Genomic DNA, 20,898 nt, shown 5'->3' on the forward strand with positions numbered 1-20,898 from the left:
CTGGGGGTTTTTTTGGCTGGGAGCTAGGATAAAATCCTTCCAGGAGCCCATAGAGCAAATCACGCCCCCCCCCCCCCCCCCCAACACCCCCTTGCCAAGCAGAATCTGCTGCTCTCGCTGTAGCCTCCTCTCCATCAGTGAGACCAAGCAGAGGCTGGGGGACTGTTTTGTACACCACCTGTGCTCTGTTCTGCAACAAGCGACAACATGTTCCAGTGACAAACAATTTCAACTCCCCCTCCCACTTCCTGGGTGACACGTCCATCCTGGGCCTCCTCCAGTGTCACAAGAACGCCACCAGCAAACATATTCCACCTTGGGAGCCAACGCCCAATAGCCTAAACGTGGATTTTACCATTTCAAAATCTCCCCACCCCTGGCTTCATCCCATGACCAACCCAGCCTCTCATCCCCATTTCCTTGACCTGACATACATCTTCCCTCCCACTGAACAATCCCCAACACACTCTAAATAAATTAGAAAGAACTGTGGATGCTGTAAATCAGCTACAAAAGCAAAGTTGCCGGAAAAGTTCACCAGGTCTGGCAGCATCTGTGAGGGGGAAAAAAAAACTTAAATGTTTTGGGTCAGGTGAGCTAAGTCAGCATTGTCTGTCCACCCCTAATTGCCCCAATGGCAGTCAGGATTCAACCACATTGCAGTGGGTCTGGAGTCACATGTGGGCCCACACCGCGTAAGGACAGTGGTTTCCTTCCCTCAAGGGAACTGGTATACCCGACAGGAAACCGAAAGAACTGCGGATGTTGCAAATCAGGAACAAAAACAGAAGTTGCTGGAAATGCTCAGCAAGTGCGGCAGCATCAGCAAAGAAAAAAAAAGTGTTAATGGTTCAGGTCTGGTGACCCTTCCTGAGAACTTTCCTGAACCCACAGGCTTTTCCCCAGCATTGAAAGTGGTTTCAGGGTCACCGCTAGATTCTTAATTCCACCACCTGCTGTGCTGGGATTCGAACTGGGTCCCAGGATTAACAGGCCAACGGTAACCCCAAAGGGCCATCCCTTTTCCTAAATAGACAAAGATGGTCTCTTTTATAGGGGTCAATATCTTTAGAGCTATAAAGAAGAGAATTGGGGCGGGGGGGTGAATTTGAGGGGAAATAAGATTCATCCAAGGCGTTATCGACCCAGAATGTGCTCCAGTTTGCATTGATGTTCGTGTGGACACCTGCCCCGAACCTTTTCATTGACAGCTGAGGTTTTGATTAAAGAAACGCCAACTGTTTTTCTCCGGATTGCTGCCTGAGATTGCATGGTTTCTTTTACCATGCAATAGTTTGAGATAGCTACAGATTGGCGTTGCCTGCAAAGTGACCTGCCGAAGCAGTAAGGGGCAACGCGAGGGAACTTTTTCTATCCCCTGCCTCAAAATGTGGAGCAGGTAGCTCCCACTGAGACACTGGCCGATGGAGTGCAGGGGTAGCAGGGAGAAAGCTGGACGTTGGTGCTAAGCAACTATACTCTGTTTCGAAGAGCAGGGGTGAGCATGATGGGCTGAATAGCCACATTTGCACCCTGAACGAGTGTGAGGGCGTAATCCCGGACGCAAATTAAGACGGCTCGGCTACATCGGTGAGGATACAGCAAGCCCTCCCCTGTGCTGAGTAAATATCTGACAGTAGTCAGACGGCAATGCCAACCACAACCGCCACCCCCGTCCCAAAACCCTGAGCCAGAGAGAGAGAGAGGGGGGTGCAGGAAGAGCTCTGCCTCCTTTCCTGCACACCAACATCAGCGTCTGGCACTGCGTACCCATCTCCAATTGCCCCCAAACTCAAGCTCACCTCTGCGAGGGCTGTTTCAGAGAGGCAGCTGAGTGGAACACATCGCCGTGGGGGTAGGAGATCTGGACTCTCACCTACACCGCCAAGCCAGGACAGCAGATTTCTTCTGCCCAGGACTGAAGAGGATGGGTTTTTATTTCTCACAGGCACCGCCATTCTTAAAGTCTGAGACTCGAATCGGGGTCCCCACGTGGGCTGCTGGATTGTGAACCCAGTGACGTGGCCTCTGCCCCCCAAGTGTCCAGAGTGAAAGTGGGAAGGGAAACTTTAAGTGGGGGGAGGGAGGGGAGAGAGAGAGAGAGAGAGAGAGAATAAAACATACAGGTTTATGGGCAAGTCTGGTACAAAACCTCTGCCCAAACCAGTTGTGGCCAAACTGAAAGGAACAGATCATTAATTTTAAACATCTACAACGGAGGGTGTGAGGTTTAAAAATTACAACTCTCCGACTAAAGATTTGGGGGGGGGGGGGTATTTTTGAGATTGATCTGTGAGTATTATCATACCCAGCAGGGAGTGAAATCTGGGTCATTGGAGGCCAAATTCAATTGTTTTTCAATGAATGAGAGATGCACGGGCAGTTGGGGAGAACAGATGTGGCAACAGAGAAAGCACCGGAGGTTAAAGGACCGCCTCCTGTTTCTAGTTCTCGACCACGTTTAGACTTGTCAATGTGCCCATGTGCTCCTTCTCACTTTTGCATCTGTGTTCCTTGTAAGGACTGAACAAGAGCCAGGTTTGGCCCTCATTCTTTTAATGCATGCTTGTGTGTAATTCTATCTGTAAATAAATCTGACTTGGGGGCTTAGCCTGTCCAGCAGATTGTAACCTGTACCCTGTTTGTTACCAATCGACAAGGGCCTCATCTGCTTTGAAGTCAGGGCCAGCCCACCAGGGCCGATGAAAACTAGGGCAGGTCAGGGAGGAAGCTCCAAAGTGCAAGGTAATGGAACAAGACACGTGTGATGAGGTTCCCATTTGCAGGGGGCAGGTGGAGATGTTGGGAAACCAGCAACTTCCAATGCTCAGACAAACTGAACCAGGAGACAAAAGAAATCAACACCGAGAGTTTTGGTCAGGTTTTTTTTTCTCCTTTCTTCCCCCCACCCCACCTCTAATTTTACAAAGGTACAAAAGTAATCTCCCACATGCAGCTGAAACATTTGAGGAATGTTTTGACTTTCGGACATTTCTTTCCCCCCCTCTCAAACATGAAACAGCCTCTTTTTCTCTGCACCCCCACCCACCGCTAGGCCACCTCTCTGGGGAGAAACGAGGCATTAGTTTATAAACACAGTTTTACTTTCATAGTATATAATCTCTTCCTTTTTCTTTAAAACAAACACAAAATAATGCTCACAGGCAACACAAAAACAAACAGACGAAGAGGGTCGGGGGGGAAAAGAAAGAAATATCACAGTTTTGAGTTTACTGGTAATACTGTTTTAGTTAACCCTCCTCACAAACACCTGCTTGGCTAACACAGGACGACAAATGGAAGATTATCATCACCCCTCCCTGACTGATTCAACAGATGGTGCAGCAGAACCAGCAAATCTAATTGCAGGCTCTGTCTGACCCCCTGCTCCAAACTCCTCTCCACTATACCATGGTGAACATATCATTACTGGTGCGTCCAGTGCTTGTCAGAGTTGGTCAAAGTCGTGCAACAAAGACTGAAGAGTCCCCAAGACCCATCCGAAACACCCAGCCAGTCAGAGATGTCCTTCTCATCTGCCAGCAGCTTCCTTCCACCCCCCCCCCGCTCCACCCCCCAGCCCCCACCCAACCCTCTCAACATACACACTCAAGCTGGAAGCAGTAGAGGGATAGGGGAGTAGCACTGTGTCCCCCCCCAGAAAACAATCCATTCCCCTAGGGCTGGGGGGGAACAAAACTGGAAGGGTTTATTATCAAGGCACTGCGAGTCTGCAGGGGTCTTTTTTTCCCAATATATAAATCAGAAGCACATTTGAGAGGACTGCGCATATACAGTGTTAGAATGCGAGGGTCACAGTTATGACACGGTGTAAGCACTGACGCGGAAATGTCGCTCTCTCGCATGGAAACACGACACAGCACCATCCAGACAGAGCAGCACGGTTCAGCTCTCAGGCGCAAGATTACAGAATGGCTTCTAACCAAAGCTCAGTAAGTGCACTGGCATTCATATTCACATTTACAGTATACATGTCTGCATTATGTTGCATACGCAAAACTCAAATTGTCTCAGTTCAGTGACCTGTCCCCACCAGTACTGTATCCCATCGTTATACAGCAACAGACCCGTCCCCCACCGGTACCGTACCCCAGTGTTATAGAGGGACAGACCTGTACCCCAATGTTATACAGCGACAGACCCATCCCCCACCGGTACCGTACCCCAATGTTATACAGCGACAGACCTGTCCCCACCAGGACTGCAGTCTGTTTAAAAAAAACTCAAAGTGCATTTCTTAAAAGCAGACACAAACAGATTTGCAAAGACAGAAACATGGAGTTACACTGCTGGGTGTCTTTCACAGTTTAAGACAGAATGGTAGAAAATATTGCACACCCTAGCATGGAGGAGCAAATTCCCATCCTGGGGCAGACCAACTTCAGAACAGGGACATAAGCACAGAGTAGGTCCCCCCACATCTCACAGCACATCCCCATCCCCCAGACAAATCTGCCCACTCCCCAGAGAACTGTGATCCAGTAAACAAGTTACAATGCAATACCAGGTAACTTACAGCTTACAATCAAACAACACAGTATTGAAAAAAAACATTAGCAACACAGAACGCTGCAGATAGAATTCTCAAACTGCAACCCTGGACAGAGGTTCCACAGATCGCTCAGTCACCATTGACAGTTTTGCTTCCTGGGGTAAAAAAACAGAAAGAAGAGGTGCAGGATAGTAGCAGAAGCCAGACTGCACTCAGCTGCAGTCACTGGGTTAGTGTAACCACAATGGCAGGCATCACTGAGAAAGAGCAGTCAGACAGAGCTACTTAGGGAAGGAGTGGGTCAGTACCACCCAGAGGGGAGAGGAAATGACAGAGAAATATGATGGGGGGGAAGAGACAAGCAGACAGGGAGAGGGAGAGAGAGAGCGAGACAGGCTGGGGAGGGGGGCGGGGAAGAGAGAGACAGGCAGACAAGGGGAGAGAGAGCATCAAGAGAAAGACAGAGAACAGAAGAGGAGGAGGGGAGAGAGACAGACAGAAAATTATGATGGGGGAAAGAGAGCAAAACTTCAGGTGTCCATTCAGAGAGGATTGACCCAACTGAAGATGCACAAGGCAGCAAGGAAACAGAGCTAGACTCGGAGCCTTTGAGCAGCTGCCTTCCTCTCCCCTGGCCCCATAACACCCAGGCATCAATTTTAGCTTCTCTTTTCACACACCCCTCCAATTGCACCTCCTGACTGTTGATTTAAGCAGAGGCAATGCGCCTGCTAGAACAGCAACATTGTCAGGAAGCAGCTTAAGAAAATACATATCTACAGCTATCCCTCCAGGTAACAAACTCCCAGCAATTAATTACCAAAACATACAGCCTCACATGGACATTTTTGAAAACAACTCTTCGATGAGTGTGAAAAATCTAATATGCCACCAGAGGCTGACAAGAAAAGCACAGAGAAGTTTGTCTTTTCAAAAAAAACATGCACATTTGTAGCACACACACCAGTCACAGTACAACATTGTTTTCAAGTAAGTTATTCACAACACAATGCTGGAGTTGAATATGAGAAAGAACACACCAGGGGGAGGGGAAGAAATGCTGGGAGCATAGGGACAGGGTATCGCTGGGAGAACGGAGCGGGTGCGTGTGTACAGGGTATCGCTGGGAGAACTGGGAGAAGGGAGCGTGTCTGCGTGTACAGGGTATCGCTGGGAGAACGGAGCGTGTCTGCGTGTACAGGGTATCGCTGAGAGAACGGAGCGTGTCTGCGTGTACAGGGTATCGCTGAGAGAACGGAGCGTGTCTGCGTGTACAGGGTATCGCTGAGAGAACGGAGCGTGTCTGCGTGTACAGGGTATCGCTGAGAGAACGGAGCGTGTCTGCGTGTACAGGGTATCGCTGAGAGAACGGAGCGTGTCTGCGTGTACAGGGTATCGCTGAGAGAACGGAGCGTGTCTGCGTGTACAGGGTATCGCTGAGAGAACGGAGCGTGTCTGCGTGTACAGGGTATCGCTGAGAGAACGGAGCGTGTCTGCGTGTACAGGGTATCGCTGAGAGAACGGAGCGTGTCTGCGTGTACAGGGTATCGCTGAGAGAACGGAGCGTGTCTGCGTGTACAGGGTATCGCTGGGAGAAGGGAGCGTGTCTGCGTGTACAGGGTATCGCTGGGAGAAGGGAGCGTGTCTGCGTGTACAGGGTATCGCTGGGAGAAGGGAGCGTGTCTGCGTGTACAGGGTATCGCTGGGAGAAGGGAGCGTGTCTGCGTGTACAGGGTATCGCTGGGAGAAGGGAGCGTGTCTGTGTGTACAGGGTATCGCTGGGAGAAGGGAGCGTGTCTGTGTGTACAGGGTATCGCTGGGAGAACGGAGCGTGTCTGTGTGTACAGGGTATCGCTGGGAGAAGGGAGCGTGTCTGTGTGTACAGGGTATCGCTGGGAGAAGGGAGCGTGTCTGTGTGTACGGGGTATCGCTGGGAGAACGGAGCGTGTCTGTGTGTACGGGGTATCGCTGGGAGAACGGAGCGTGTCTGTGTGTACAGGGTATCGCTGGGAGAAAGGAGCGTGTCTGTGTGTACAGGGTATCGCTGGGAGAAGGGAGCGTGTCTGTGTGTACAGGGTATCGCTGGGAGAAGGGAGCGTGTCTGTGTGTACAGGGTATCGCTGGGAGAACGGAGCGTGTCTGTGTGTACAGGGTATCGCTGGGAGAAAGGAGCGTGTCTGTGTGTACAGGGTATCGCTGGGAGAACGGAGCGTGTCTGTGTGTACAGGGTATCGCTGGGAGAAGGGAGCGTGTCTGTGTGTACGGGGTATCGCTGGGAGAAGGGAGCGTGTCTGTGTGTACAGGGTATCGCTGGGAGAAAGGAGCGTGTCTGTGTGTACAGGGTATCGCTGGGAGAACGGAGCGTGTCTGTGTGTACAGGGTATCGCTGGGAGAAGGGAGCGTGTCTGTGTGTACGGGGTATCGCTGGGAGAAGGGAGCGTGTCTGTGTGTACAGGGTATCGCTGGGAGAAGGGAGCGTGTCTGTGTGTACAGGGTATCGCTGGGAGAAAGGAGCGTGTCTGTGTGTACAGGGTATCGCTGGGAGAAGGGAGCGTGTCTGTGTGTACAGGGTATCGCTGGGAGAAGGGAGCGTGTCTGTGTGTACAGGGTATCGCTGGGAGAAGGGAGCGTGTCTGTGTGTACAGGGTATCGCTGGGAGAAGGGAGCGTGTCTGTGTGTACAGGGTATCGCTGGGAGAAGGGAGCGTGTCTGTGTGTACAGGGTATCGCTGGGAGAACGGAGCGTGTCTGTGTGTACGGGGTATCGCTGGGAGAAAGGAGCGTGTCTGTGTGTACAGGGTATCGCTGGGAGAACGGAGCGTGTCTGAGAGTACTGGGTAACCCCAAGGACAGGGAGAACGAAGCACATCCGTAAGTAGAGTGTGACCCCAGTCCAGTAGGATGATACCAGGCATTGAGCGGAGGTGGAATGGGCAGTCTGAGGAATCCTGGAGTGTTCAACTTCCCAGAAAAGTTAAAATAAAACTCTCAACAACCCTGGGAAATGGAGATGAGTTTTTTTTTTGGGTGGTGGTGGTGTGCAGGAGACAGTCAGTTCCCAGTGTACCAGGGAGATCGCTGATTTGAGCCCCTCACTGCTCACTCTGGTATGGCAAGGAGACAAAGACAAGAGTGGGGATTCAGTGCAAAGGGAATGCCCAGCCTCTGTGAATGGGTTTCAGTTGCACAGAGTGCCCGGAGCTCTCCTGCAGGTTTGGTTTGCGTTTGAGGGGAGGGAGCGGCAATTAGGAACGCTCAAACAACCTCCCATCTCCCCACCTGACTGTGGTATCCTTTCAGCTCCCCTCGCTGAGTCCCTGAGGGTGCAGCCCGCTGCGTTACAGGCCTCCACTCCCTCCCAGTACCCTCACCCAAGCAGGAGACCCTCGACTGGTTCCAGGCTCCCCTCTCTCCATCCAGTGTACCATTTTAGAGCAGGGACGGGGGGAGGAAGGGGATGGGGGTGGTGGTGTGGATGGCAGTTGTTCAGTTGGTGGATGGTCTATCCTCGCTTATCCTCCTCTTCCTCCGCTGCGGAAAACGATGCATCTGCTGACAGCCGGCATCTTCTCTCTCTCCCTCCCTCCCTCTCTCTCTACACCGTCCAGTGTCATGCCTCTCACTTGGAGCGTGGAGTGGCCGCCAGTGATGTCTGAGCAGCTCCCCCCACCCCAGTCAGACATGGGGCCATCGACGGCTGCGTGGGGGCAGGAGGAGGAGGTGGAGCTGCCCCATGAGGAGGGACACTGCAGGCCGAGCCCCCCGACTGCTGAGCATGGTACGCTGCTCTGGCCAGACCCGAGTACGGGCAACGGTGCGGGACGGAGTAGGGAGCCGCGGGGCTGGGGTGACAGTTCGGAGGGGTGATACCAGAGGGCTGCAAACCCTGAGCTTGCGACGTGGGCGCCATCCAGACTGTACACGATTGAGAGACACCCTGAGGGAAAGGAGAGAGAGAGAGAAAGAGATGAAACCCAAAGTGGCCATTCTGCCCCTCCACCCAGCTCACGGATGCAATCACCACCAACTAATAACTTCAAGCCCACTTTCAAAAGTACACCCACATTTCTGACAGGGCAATAACACATCTCAGGAAGTTTCTGTTATGATGTATAATTCTGTTATGATGTATAATTCTGTTATGATGTATAATTCCATTTGACATTTGTGTTTGATTGATCTGGGTACAGTGTCCCAGCAGGGGCTGCCTGTTCCTTCCATGTAATGGTTCTGGAAAGGACCCAGGGAGCTTGTATTTTACAACCATATTGTGCCTGTCCAAGAGGTATTGTACGGGATTGGTGCAAGGAGAATTTTATTTTCTGTTACCCACTTGTCGTTGCTGCCCCAGGAAGGTTTGATGAGGACAGAGCTGAGGGAAGTTTGTTTTATTTTCAGTTGAGGCAACACAGTGCGAGGGCGGGGGGGGGGGGGGGTTGCACAGAGGGGCAAGGCCGAGGTGGGGGGGGGCACGTGCAGAGAGGCAAGGCACGAGGCTGGGGGAGGGAGGTGCACAGAGGGTCAAGGCCAGGGGAAGGGGAGGAGCGCAGCACAGAGGGGCGGAGCCGTGGGGGGGGGGTAAGCACACAGAGGGGCGAGGGCGGGGGAGAGGGCGCTCAGAGGGGCCAGGCCATGCGGTGGGGGGGCGGCGCTCAGAAGGGCCAGGTGGGGGGAAAGAGAGCCACTCAGAGGGGCGAGGGGAGAAGAGAGTGAGGGAGCAGTAAGGGGTGGAGCAGGTGGAATTGGCAGTGTGGGCACACCCCCCCCTCCCGTGCCCCCCCCGTGTGTTTGTGTACCCTGCTATAACATGCTGCTCAGACTCACGTCACACAGCTGCTGCTGCTGTTGCCAGCATTCCAGGTCCTGGCGGTTCTGAATTTCACGGATCTCATTCAGGCTGGGCTTCAGGCAGGCAGCACCGATCCTCTCCTTGGCCCAGTCATCCACCAGCTTGTGCAGGTCATCTGTGAAGGTGCCCTTCTTGGCTCCTGCCACCTGCTGCGGGCTGCATGGAGCTGGGTAACAGAAGGAGCCTGCAGTAGGGGGAGAGCACAATGTGGCACGTCACTGCCCGTCCCCGCTGGGATCACAGCGCAACAGGAGAAACCGGGACATTGAGGAAGTGGAACCAACGTCACAGTTTTACGGCACAGCAGGTGGGCATTCGGCCCAGGCTGGGACTTTCAGACAACTTCCCAACAGGATCCCACTGTCTCAGTCAATTGGGGCTCAGTTTCATGGTCTTGACGGGGCATTAGGTACAAGAGTTGGCAGGTCATGTTACAGCTGTATAGGACTTTGGTTTGACCACATTTGGAATACTGCATTCGGTTCTGGTCGTCACATTGCCAAAAGGATGTGGATGATTTGGAGAGGGTGCAGAGGAGGTTCACCAGGATGTTGCCTGGTATGGAGGGTGCTAGCTATGAGGACAGATTGAGTAGATTAGGATTATTTACATTAGAAAGGCAGAGATTGAGGGGGGACCTGATTGAGGTCTACAAAATCATGAGGGGTATAGATAGGGTGGATAGCAAGAAGCTTTATCCCCCCCCCCCAGAGTGGGGGACTCAATTACTAGTGGTCATGAGTTCAAAGTGAGAGGAGGAAAGTTTAAGGGAGATATGCATGGAAAGTTCTTTCCACAGAGGGTGGTGGGTGCCTGGAACACTTTGCCAGTAGAGGTGATAGAGGTGGGCACGATAGCGTCATTTAAGATGTATCCAGACAGATACATGAATGGGCAGGGAGCAGAGGGATGGAGATCTTTGGAAAATAGGCAACAACAGATAGAGGATCTGGATCGGTGCAGGCTTGGAGGGGCCAACGGGCCTGTTCCTGCACTGTAATTTTCTTTATTCTTTGTCTTCATTATGTCATGCACTGAAAGAGACAAAACCCTCCCAACAAGCCAACATCAGCCTCCTGCAACTCCCCACTTCATCAGGTCACCCCACCAGAGACAGGCATAGGGGTGGGAGCGGGTGATAGAGATGGGAGAGTATGGGGCGGGGGGGGGGGGGGGTGGTGGTGGTGGTGGGCGGGTGACAGATAGGGAGATGGTGTAGGGGGCTAGAGGAGGTGAAGCAGATGGGGAGGGCATGTAGGGTGTTGCACAAGGTGACTGGGATAGGGAAGGGGTGTGGGGGGGCTGGAGGTGGTGACGCAGATGGGGAGGGGGCTGGATTAAATCAGTAGCAGCCTGGCATTGATACACATCCTTTCCTGGGGATGACAGCGCAGCTCAAGCCCTGCGGTGCCCACTGCTCACAGTGTCCTGGACTGTGCCTGGGCACTAGCCTAGTCAACTCACCTGTACTGGTGGGGGTGGTACTCAGAGAGTGAGACTTGAGTGTGCGGCTCTTGGCCTTGGTGGTCTTTTGGCGCCGGCCTGGCAGTGAAGAGGACTGCAGCAAGTCCTCGTACATATCCTTGGGAACCCGGAGTCGTTCGTACAGCTCCTGCAGCTCCTGGTTCTGTTGTGCCTGGAGACACACAACTTCCTTGATGTGCCTGTTTCACAAAGACAGGGAGAGAGGAGGGGTGGGAAGGGAAGAGAGAGAGAGGGGAGAGGGGAGAGAGAGAGAGAGAGAGAGAGAGAGAGATAGGACAGTGCTGAGCCCAGATACGTTCACAGCCTCCTGCCACCCACACCCCGTCCCTGTCCCACCCACTTCCTCTATAACAGCATCCCTCGCCACCTCAATGCGGACAGGAGCTCACCGAACACACTGCCAGCCAGGCATCCCTCAAACTCTGACCAAGTCCTCATCACCGACCTTCTTGCTTACTCACCCTGGCTCAGCGGGTGGCTGAATGACCAATGTCAGCCGTGTGCTCACGGCATTCAGAGCCTGGTTTAAACACGCTGGTGCCTCACACTTCGCGTAAACCCAGCGAGCACATAAACTCCACCACCACCACCAGCAGCCAGGTCCTAAAATTCACAGTCCTGTTCATCCATTACCCCAAGAAGAGAGAGACAAGGGGCAGGAGAGAGAGGAGGGGGAATTGCGAGAGACAAATGGGGGTTGGGGACAAGAGAGAAAGAAAGAAAAGGACAGAACTGTGGGGGGTGGTGAGAGACTGGAATGGGTGTGGGGTAGAGACCAAGAGGAAGGGGCGAGACATTGGGAAAGGGTACGCAAATCGGAAGAGATTTGGGGGTTTCAAGAGGGGAGAGACTGGGGCGGGCTGGTTGTGAGAGAGCTAGAGACTGACCCCAAGGGATGTGAGTGAGTGAGACCCAGACAGCAGCATGAGGTATTCGACAGTCTCACAGTGACCGTTCTCACCCTCCTCGTCCCTTGAGCCCCCAACACCGAGCCACTCACTTCTCCCGGAGGTTCTGTAGTTCCCGTTTCAGGTCATCGTCCTCCACCTCGGACTCATTGTCACTGCTCATGGGCGAGGGGGAAGTGGGCGAATTGCAGGCAGGCAGGTCAGGCTGGACAGCCTCGGTAACATGTAGGGAGCCCACGCACGGCGGCCACTCGCCTGGCTCGGCCAGGGCAGACAGCTCGCTCTCGGTGCTTGGCTGCTTGCAGATGATGCCAGCCCTCCGCACCTCCATCAGCCACTGGCCGGCAGCAGGCCAAGCATTCCCAGTCCCACCATCCTCCCAGCTGATCTGGCCCTCACTGCAGCCCAGCGGCACTGCGTCCTGGTCGCCCCGAGGGTCCAAGGTGCTGCCTGATTGGAAAGACAGCGCTGCCTCCATCTGCACGTAGTCCCCGATGATGCTCCCTGTCCTGGGCTTGCTGTCAGCCCCGGCATCATCCTTCGAGCTGGCTGACGGGGCTTCGAGCCTGGCACAGAGCTCCTGGTCATCCGAAGGAACAGCACCTTCAGGGTGCAGGGCAGCTGCAGAAACCTGAGGGCAGGAGAGACCGAGATGGGGAGGGGCAATGTTAAACCAGTTACCAATACCTGATTTGAAACACAGCTGCACGAGTAGGCCATGCGGCCCTTTGAGCCTGTACGATCATGGCTGATCATGCAAACTCAGTATCCCATTCCCAGCCAATGCCCATACCTCTGATCCCTTTAGCAACGAGGGGCACATCCAGCTCCTTCCTGAATATATCTAAATGAACTGGCCCCAACAGCTTTCTGTGGGAGAGAATTCCACAGGTTCACAGCTCTCTGACTGAAGAAATTCTTCCCCATCTCAGTCCTGAATAGCTTATCCTTTATTCTTAAACTGTGATTCCTTATTCTGGACTTCCCCAATATTGAGAACATTCTTCCCATACCTGGCCTGTCCAGTTCCATCAGGATTTTGTGTTTCCATGAGAACCCCCTCATTCTTCTAAATTGCAGTGAGTACAAGCCCAGGCGATCTGGTCTTTCCTCACCTGTTAGTCCTGCCATCCCTAGAATCAGTCTGGTGAACCTTCACTGGACTCCCTCAATAGGAAGAATGTCCTTCCTCTTGCTATCAAGGCCAACACACCATGAACTTTCCTCACCGCCTGCTGCACCTGCATGCCAACATTCAGCGACTGTTCCACCCTAGCACCCAGGTCTCAGCGAACCTCACCATTTCCTAAGCTTCCCCCGTTCAGATCATAATCTGCCTTCCCGTCTGTTTTTGTCACCAACGTCTAGAATCTTACATTTATTGACATCACATTGCACTTGCCCGCTCTGCCAGTATGCCCCAGTCACCCTGCAGCCTCTGAGCATACTCCTCACAGCACACACATGCCACCCAGCTTAGGGTCATCTGCACATTTGGAGATATTGCATTCAATTCCATTGTCCGAATCATTCATGTATATTGTGAACAGCTGGGGTCAGTACTGAGCTGCGCAGTACCCTACTTGTCATTGCCTGCCACTCTGAAAAGGACCCATTTATTCCAGCTCTCTGCTTCCTGCCTGCTAACAAGTTCTCCCGCTCCACAGCAATACATTACTCTGATACCGTGAGCTATAACTTCCCTTACTAACCTTTTGTGTGGAACCTTGTCAAAAACCTTTTGAAAGCCCAGATATCCAACATCTACTGATTTACCATTGTCTACTCTACTGGTCAAATGCTCAAAAAATTCCAAAAGACATGTTAAGCACGATTTCACTTTCATGAGTCCCTGCTGACTGGGACTGATTCTGTCCCCGAATTCCAAATGCTTAGTTATTACATTCTTAATGATGGACTCCAGCATTATCCCTCCCACTGACGTCAGGCCAACTAGCCTATAATTCCCCATTTTCTCTCGCTCCTTTTTGTTTTCCAAGAAAAGAGTGGAGTTACATTAGCTATCCTCCAGTCCATCGAAACTCTTCCAGAATCTACAGCATGCTGGCAAATGATCACCAATGCATTCTTTATTTTAAGGCTGCTTCCTCAAGTACACCAGGACACAGAACAACAGGCCTTGGGGACTTATTGGGTTTGAATCCCATCAATTTCTCCAATACCATTTCCTGACTAATAAGGATTTCTTTCAGTTCCTCCTTCACACTTTACTCTCTGTCCCCTAACATTCCCTGAAGATTATTGACGTCCTCCTCAGGGAAGAGGAATTCAAACTACTGGTGCAACTAGCCTGCCATCCCTTTGTTGCCCTGATTGTAACTGCAAGGGGCCTACATTTCACTTCACCAGTCTTTTTCTCCTCGCCTATGTAAAGAAGATTTTGCAAACAGTTTTTATGCTTTCTGCAAGCTTAGTTTCATATTCTAATTTCCCTTTCCAAATTAAACCCTTGGTCTCCCTCTGCTGAATTTTAAAGTTCTCTCAGTCCTGTGGTTTGCTGCTTCTTCTGGCTGATTTATATTCCTCTTCATTATCCCTTATTTTCCTTGTTAGCTGTGGTTGAGCCACATTCCCTGCTTTACCTTTACAACAAACAGGGATGTACAATTGTTGAAGTTCATCCACGCACTCTTTAAATGTCTGCCACTGCCAATCTACCGTCAACCCCTGAAGTATCGTCGGCCAGCTTATCCTGGCCAATGCATGCCTCATACCATCAGTTAGTATTGAGTTCAGGGCCCAAGTTCCAAGTTTAATTATGTCACTCTCCATCTTAATAAAGAAATCAACTGCATTGTGGTCACTCTTCTCCAAAGGATTTTGCGCAATGTTGCTAATTTATCCTCCTTAATTACACATTCCTCAGTCTAGGACGGCTTGCTCTCCAGTTGGTTCCTGGACATACTGATCAAGGAAACCACCCCTAATAATCCCAGGAAATCCTTCTCTATTGCATTGCGTCTAGTTTGGTTGGTCCAATCAATGTGTACATTGAAGTCACCCATAACAACTGCTATACCCTGACTGCATGCATCTTTAAATTCCTGTTTGATACAATCCACAACCTTACAACTACTGTTTGGTGACCTGTGCTCAACTCCCACTAATGCAGAACGCCAAAGCAAAAAAGACAACTCCATCCATATTGATTCCACATTGTGCAGGCTAATGTTTCCCTCCCCACCCTTATTATTGTTAATTCCTTCCTTAACTAGCAATGCTATCCCACCTTCCGTTCCTTTCTGTCTGTCTTTCCTGAAAACCAAATACCCCTGGCGACTCAGTTCCCATCCTTGGTCACCCTGGAGCCAGTTCTCTGTGACCCCAATTATATCAGCACAGTGCACACACGCCTCCAGTGCTCCCTCCTCCACATCAGTGCGCACACGCCTCCAGTGCTCCCTCCTCCACATCAGTGCGCACACGCCTCCAGTGCTCCCTCCTCCACATCAGTGCGCACACGCCTCCAGTGCTCCCTCCTCCACCTCAGTGCGCACACGCCTCCAGTGCTCCCTCCTCCACCTCAGCGCGCACACGCCTCCAGTGCTCCCTCCTCATCAGTGCGCACACGCCTCCAGTGCTCCCTCCTCCACATCAGTGCGCACACGCCTCCAGTGCTCCCTCCTCCACCTCAGTGCGCACACGCCTCCAGTGCTCCCTCCTCCACCTCAGTGCGCACACGCCTCCAGTGCTCCCTCCTCCACATCAGTGCGCACACGCCTCCAGTGCTCCCTCCTCCACATCAGTGCGCACACGCCTCCAGTGCTCCCTCCTCATCAGTGCGCACACGCCTCCAGTGCTCCCTCCTCCGCATCAGTGCGCACACGCCTCCAGTGCTCCCTCCTCCGCATCAGTGCACACACGCCTCCAGTGCTCCCTCCTCCACATTGCAGTGCACACACGCCTCCAGTGCTCCCTCCTCCACATCAGTGCTCCCTCCTCCGCATCACTGCGCACACGCCTCCAGTGCTCCCTCCTCCACATCAGTGCGCACACGCCTCCAGTGCTCCCTTCCTCCACATCAGTGCTCCCTCCTCCGCATCACTGCGCACACGCCTCCAGTGCTCCCTCCTCCGCATCAGTGCGCACACGCCTCCAGTGCTCCCTCCAATACATCACAGTGCATACATGCCTCCAGTACTCCCACCTCCACATCACAGTGCATACACGCCTCCAGCGTACACACCCCACACCCCCCCAAACCCCAGATTAAAGTGTAAACATCTCCAGGGCTCACCAGCCAGAGAAAAGAACCAATTGGCTGATGTGATGTTTGTATCAGAATCCAGTCTCCGCAGAGACAAGTTGTGTTCTCCCGGAGTGTGTGTGCGCGCGCATGTATTTAGGGGAACTATTCCTGTACATAATAACCGGTTATTACATTATTGCTGAGATCACGAAACCAGGTGGGATAGTTTGTACTTGAAAAGCCACTGCAGGCAAGTTACTTAGTTTAGTCACCTTGAGAACATGTATGTATTTTGATGCTGAGAACTATGGGCGCAGGGGGATGGCAGCAGCTGGTTCGGTCACAGTGACAGATGTTAAAAACCTCCCATTCCCACCGAGCTTACACACTTCAGTGTCAAGTACAGGTGACAGTCAGGATATGCCCCGGGAAGTTCTCGGAGGTGGGCCAACACTCTTGGGAGAGTTCCAGTGTGCAGCTCCTACCTGAAAGCGCCCGGTCTGCAGCGGCACAGTTGGCTGGCCGTCCGGGAAGACGCTAAACAAGCTGCCTTGCTCCGACGGGCTTGGATCGATGGCTCCTCTGGTGCTCCGACTGTCTCCAGCTGCACCAAGCACAAAGAAATTAAAAGGAGGGCGATGGATGGGCACTAGGAATCAAAGCCTACGGGCAGGCAGGGGGAAGACGGGAAGGGGACAAACGAAAACATGCTCCTGAATGCAGAACAGGCCGAATGACCTTCTTCCATCTCCCACCTCAAGTGAATGATCAGTGTGTTGCAAGTGCTCCCAGCGGCTCTAACCCTCTGGAAGGACGAGCGGCAGCAGACACGAGGGCAGCACCACCCCCTGCAAGTTGACCCCCTCCTAGATGCCTCTGCACACATCATCCTGACTGTTCCTCCAGTGTCAGTGGGGTCAGAATCCTATAGGGAGAGGCTGAAAATTGGTGGGGCAGTGGACAGTGAAGTTTACCTCAGAGCACAATGGGACCCCGATCAGATGGGCCGAGGTGTGGCAGATGGAGTTCCATTTAGATCAATGTGAGGTGCTCCATTTTGGGAAAGACAAACCGGGGCAGGACTCATACACTTAATGGTAAGGTCCGGGGTAGTGCTGCTGAACAGAGAGACCTTGGGGGGCAGGTGCACAGTTCCTTGAAAGTGGAGTTTCAGGCAGACAGGGCGGTGAAGGTGTTTGGTACATTTGCCTTTATTGGTCGGTACATTGAGTATAGGTGTCGGGAGGGTCACATTGTGGCTGTACAGAATATTGGATAGGCCAATTTTGGAAAACTGCCAGCAGTTCTTACCCAGTGACCATAGGAAAGGTGTTGTGAAACTTGAAAGGGTTCAGAAAACATCAGAGGGTTGGAGGATTTGAGCTATTTTCCCTGGAGCATCAGAGCGTGAGAAGTTTATAAAATCATGAGGAACGTGGATAGGATGAACAGTCAAGGTCTTTTCCCCAGAGTAGGGTAGTTCAAAATCAGTGGGTATGGGCTTAAGGTAAGAGGGAAAAGACTTAAAAGGGACCTGAGGGGCAATTTTTTTTTTTTTTTTTTTTTTTTTTTACACACAGAGGGCGATGCGTGTATGGAATGAGCTGCCAGAGGAAGTGGTGGGGGCTGGTACAGTTAGAACATTTAAAGAGTATCCACATGGGTGTATGAATAGGAAGGGTTTAGAGGGATATGGGCCAAATGCTGGGAAATGGGACTCGATTAATTGAGGATATCTAGTCAGCATGGACAAGTTGGGCCAAAGGGCCTTATTCCATGCTGTATGACTGACTACCACTCCCGCCCACCCCAACAAGACACAGAGAGGTGTCCCTACACCGCATGGGGAGGAGACTGCAGCAGGTCAAGGTCGCAGCTCACTCCCCTCTAACCTCTCTGGGGCAATTAGGGACTGGGGTGGTAAAAGCCAGTCTAGCCAGTGACACCACTTTCAGGCCACATGAGCGGTCAGTTGATCCAGAGATGCATCAAATGATTCCTTGGAGACAGACCAGCAGAATCGGTTACAGACACCCCCACTAGTTGGCAAATATACAGACTCATCGCACCAAACCCCACCCTCTCAGTCCACCTAACGAGGCTGGAAATTAGCAGCTCTCCCCCTGGTTCTGCAACCCTGGTCCCCAAACTTTAACCAAACATCGTTTCACACGTTTACATAATTGGAAGACGCGGCCATTTCTTCAATATTCTCTGCTGGCCTGTCATAGCAGTCTGCAGAACAACTCTTCTGCAAACAGAACAAACTAAACAAAGAGATTCAAATTCCATCGTATCTCCTTGTGGACCTTCTGGATGAAACCAGAACTCCGAGTGAGGACTGCAAGGTGGGGGCAACAGCTGGAGGCTGTACCCGCAAACGGAATCAGCCAGCGTCAGTGAATCGCCATGAGGTCCAGAGAAAGGATCTACACTGACCCCCAACAAACACATCCAGTACAGCATTATATATAGAGGAAAGCTTCCTCTACACTGTTGCTCATCAAACACACCCAGGGCAGGGACTACATGGGCTTAGATATAGAGTAATGTTCTCTCTCCACTGACCCCGGCCACCAAACACTCTCAGGGCAGGGACAGCACAGGGTGAGAGACAAAGTAAAGCTCCCTCTACACTGTCTCTCATCAAAAACTCCCAGGATGGGGCAGCACAGGGTTAGATACAGAGTAAAGCTCCCTCCAGACAGTTACCCCCCCCTTAAAATACTCCCAGGACAGGGACAGTTCAATTGGGAGGTGTGTGTGTGCGTGTGCGTGTAAAACTAGAAGAAGAACAGGATGCTGACGCGGTTTCCGTGGCAGCCAGTTCAACACAACAGCCACCCTCTGATAAACCCAGACTATGGCAAGGTCGCTACCTGATGGCTAACTGGGTACTCATCCACCCATGCTGCAGTCCATCTTTTGTGAATGGAAGTGCTAGTTAAAAATAACAATGACAGGTTGCACGGATTAAACCCCATTCCCGCAAGGAGCAGGGATAACAAACCTCAACAGCCAGTCGGATGCTATCGAAGATGAAAAATGATGAAAGCAAAAGAAGTGGACGTTGGAACCTCGATGTACAAGTGGAAGGGGCTGCAGGCTGCAAGTTTAATATGCGACAGGAATGGGTCCTGTGGCCCCATGTGCCTGCTCCATCTTCCAACAAAGTGACACGCTGATGTGTGTGTCATATCAATTCCGATTCTGCCCTGCCCTGTAACCGTCAATCAACGAAGCAGCTAAAAAATAAACTGACTACACTCGAAGACTGAGATAGATTGACACAGCTGCCCCAATCCCCACTGCTCCCTGTGGGGACAGCCCACAGACTCACCGACCCTAGGACAGAAGACATTGCTCCCCATTTCTCTCTCGAGCAGGAGGTGCCTTACTCTGAAGGTGCATGCCCCCTGCTCTGTATTACTCCCATCATCGCGGGGGCAGGTGGGTGGCACATTCCCTCAACACCCACTTTTGTCAAGGTTTCTCAGGGTCTTTAGACACTTCTGTAAGGTTACCTCTCATCGTTCTGAGCTCCCAGCCAGAACCCCGCTTTCTTTCTAGACGCTGCCTGATCTGCCGAGCATTCTGCGACTCGTTCCTTGTGTACGGCCAAGTGTGCACCAAGCTTGAGGCCTCCTGCTAAAATGCCAGGATCAGGTACAGCAGTAGGTGAGGGAAAGGGGAAGAGATATAAAGCGTGCGAATCTCCCCCACTCCCCGTTGCCCTCTGGCCCCTGCCGTTTACTTTTCCTGCTTCATCCCGACAAGGAGTTCAGCCAAATCAGGAGGGAGAGAGAGAACCCATGGTAGGTTTATTTTGAAATCCAGAACACATGATGCCGCAATGCTTTTACATAAGACAACAATTCAAATGTGGAGCCGATGGTGGGTGAGCACGAGCATGCCACAAGCAGACATGAGGTTATCGAGTTGTCAGTCAGCGTGAAGGATCTCTCAGTCTTGCCCAGGCAAGCACTACATCTACAAGCCTCTATTTATCGGCACCTAGCCACCTCCTCCCTGCCTGCTGCATATACACTACCTTTGTGGGCTGACGATTTTTGCAGGGAGGCGACTGGATGGAGCAACTTTTCAGCCCATCTCTTAATTCTGATTGTCCAGGATTTCCTACCCATAGCATTTTGACATTTGAGCGTGTATTATTACTAGAATAAGATATGGCATGATATCCACCTCCACTCTGGTGCTGCGTTGCTCCACCTGGCGGCTGGCAGGCCAGGGCCCCGGGGTCTGATGGCTCACAGATGCTTTTCTCGGCCTGCAGTGGGGGTTGCTGGAAGGAAGCACACACACATACAGAAAAAGAAGAGGGAGATGAGAAAGGTTGTCTGTAAAGTGGGGTACAGGAGAGCATGGCAGCAAATTGAAATCGACAATGGACTAGCAATCCTGGGTAAACGCAGCTGAAAGGTCTGAGACAACGGGATAAAAACACTCGCTCAAAGCGCGCCACAAGCCTGGCACAGGTCACTATTGTCAGGGCACTCTGCAATGAGAGGAAGTGAATGGAAACATCCCTAAGACCACTGCGGGTGGAAGAAGTTCAGTACCTCTCTCACTGTAAGCAGCGAGATGGCTGACAGTTAAACATGCGGGCCATCAGCTGGTCCCTTTACAGTCACTTCAGACTGATGTCATCGGGACTTACCATGGCAGGGTTGGGGGGGGGGGGGGGGGGGGGGAAGAGTTATCAGCCGCCAGAGGATGACAATGCAACTCAGTTCTAGTCTCCCTGCTATAGCAAAGGTTTTGTGAAACTTGAAAGGGTTCAGAAAAGATTGTCAAAATGTTACCAGGGTTGGAGGGTTTGAGCTACAGGGAGAGACTGAAAAGGCTGGGGCTATTTTCCCTGGAACATCAGAGGCTGAGGGGTGACATTATAGAGGTTTATAAAATCAGGAGGG

At 52.1% G+C, this 20,898-nt stretch overlaps 1 protein-coding gene across 7 annotated transcripts in view; it reads right to left on the minus strand.

Annotated features, from left to right (window-relative positions):
- Positions 1–8,125: 8,125 nt before the first annotated feature.
- Positions 8,126–20,898, minus strand: part of LOC125450025 (serine/threonine-protein kinase WNK3-like) — a 73,647-nt gene continuing 60,874 nt past the window's right edge. For all 7 annotated transcript variants that reach the window (XM_048525961.2, XM_048525958.2, XM_048525954.2 and 4 more), the window contains 6 exons: positions 20,168–20,267; positions 16,450–16,568; positions 11,847–12,385; positions 10,826–11,025; positions 9,337–9,545; positions 8,126–8,449 (listed from right to left, as the gene is read on the minus strand). In XM_048525961.2, coding sequence (XP_048381918.2) covers positions 8,132–8,449; positions 9,337–9,545; positions 10,826–11,025; positions 11,847–12,385; positions 16,450–16,568; positions 20,168–20,267 — 1,485 coding nt within the window. In that variant the 3' untranslated portion in view covers positions 8,126–8,131. The remainder of the gene's footprint in view (positions 8,450–9,336; positions 9,546–10,825; positions 11,026–11,846; positions 12,386–16,449; positions 16,569–20,167; positions 20,268–20,898) is intronic.

The sequence above is a fragment of the Stegostoma tigrinum genome, unplaced genomic scaffold (genome assembly GCF_030684315.1).
Source record: "Stegostoma tigrinum isolate sSteTig4 unplaced genomic scaffold, sSteTig4.hap1 scaffold_316, whole genome shotgun sequence".
Lineage (NCBI taxonomy): Eukaryota > Metazoa > Chordata > Chondrichthyes > Orectolobiformes > Stegostomatidae > Stegostoma > Stegostoma tigrinum.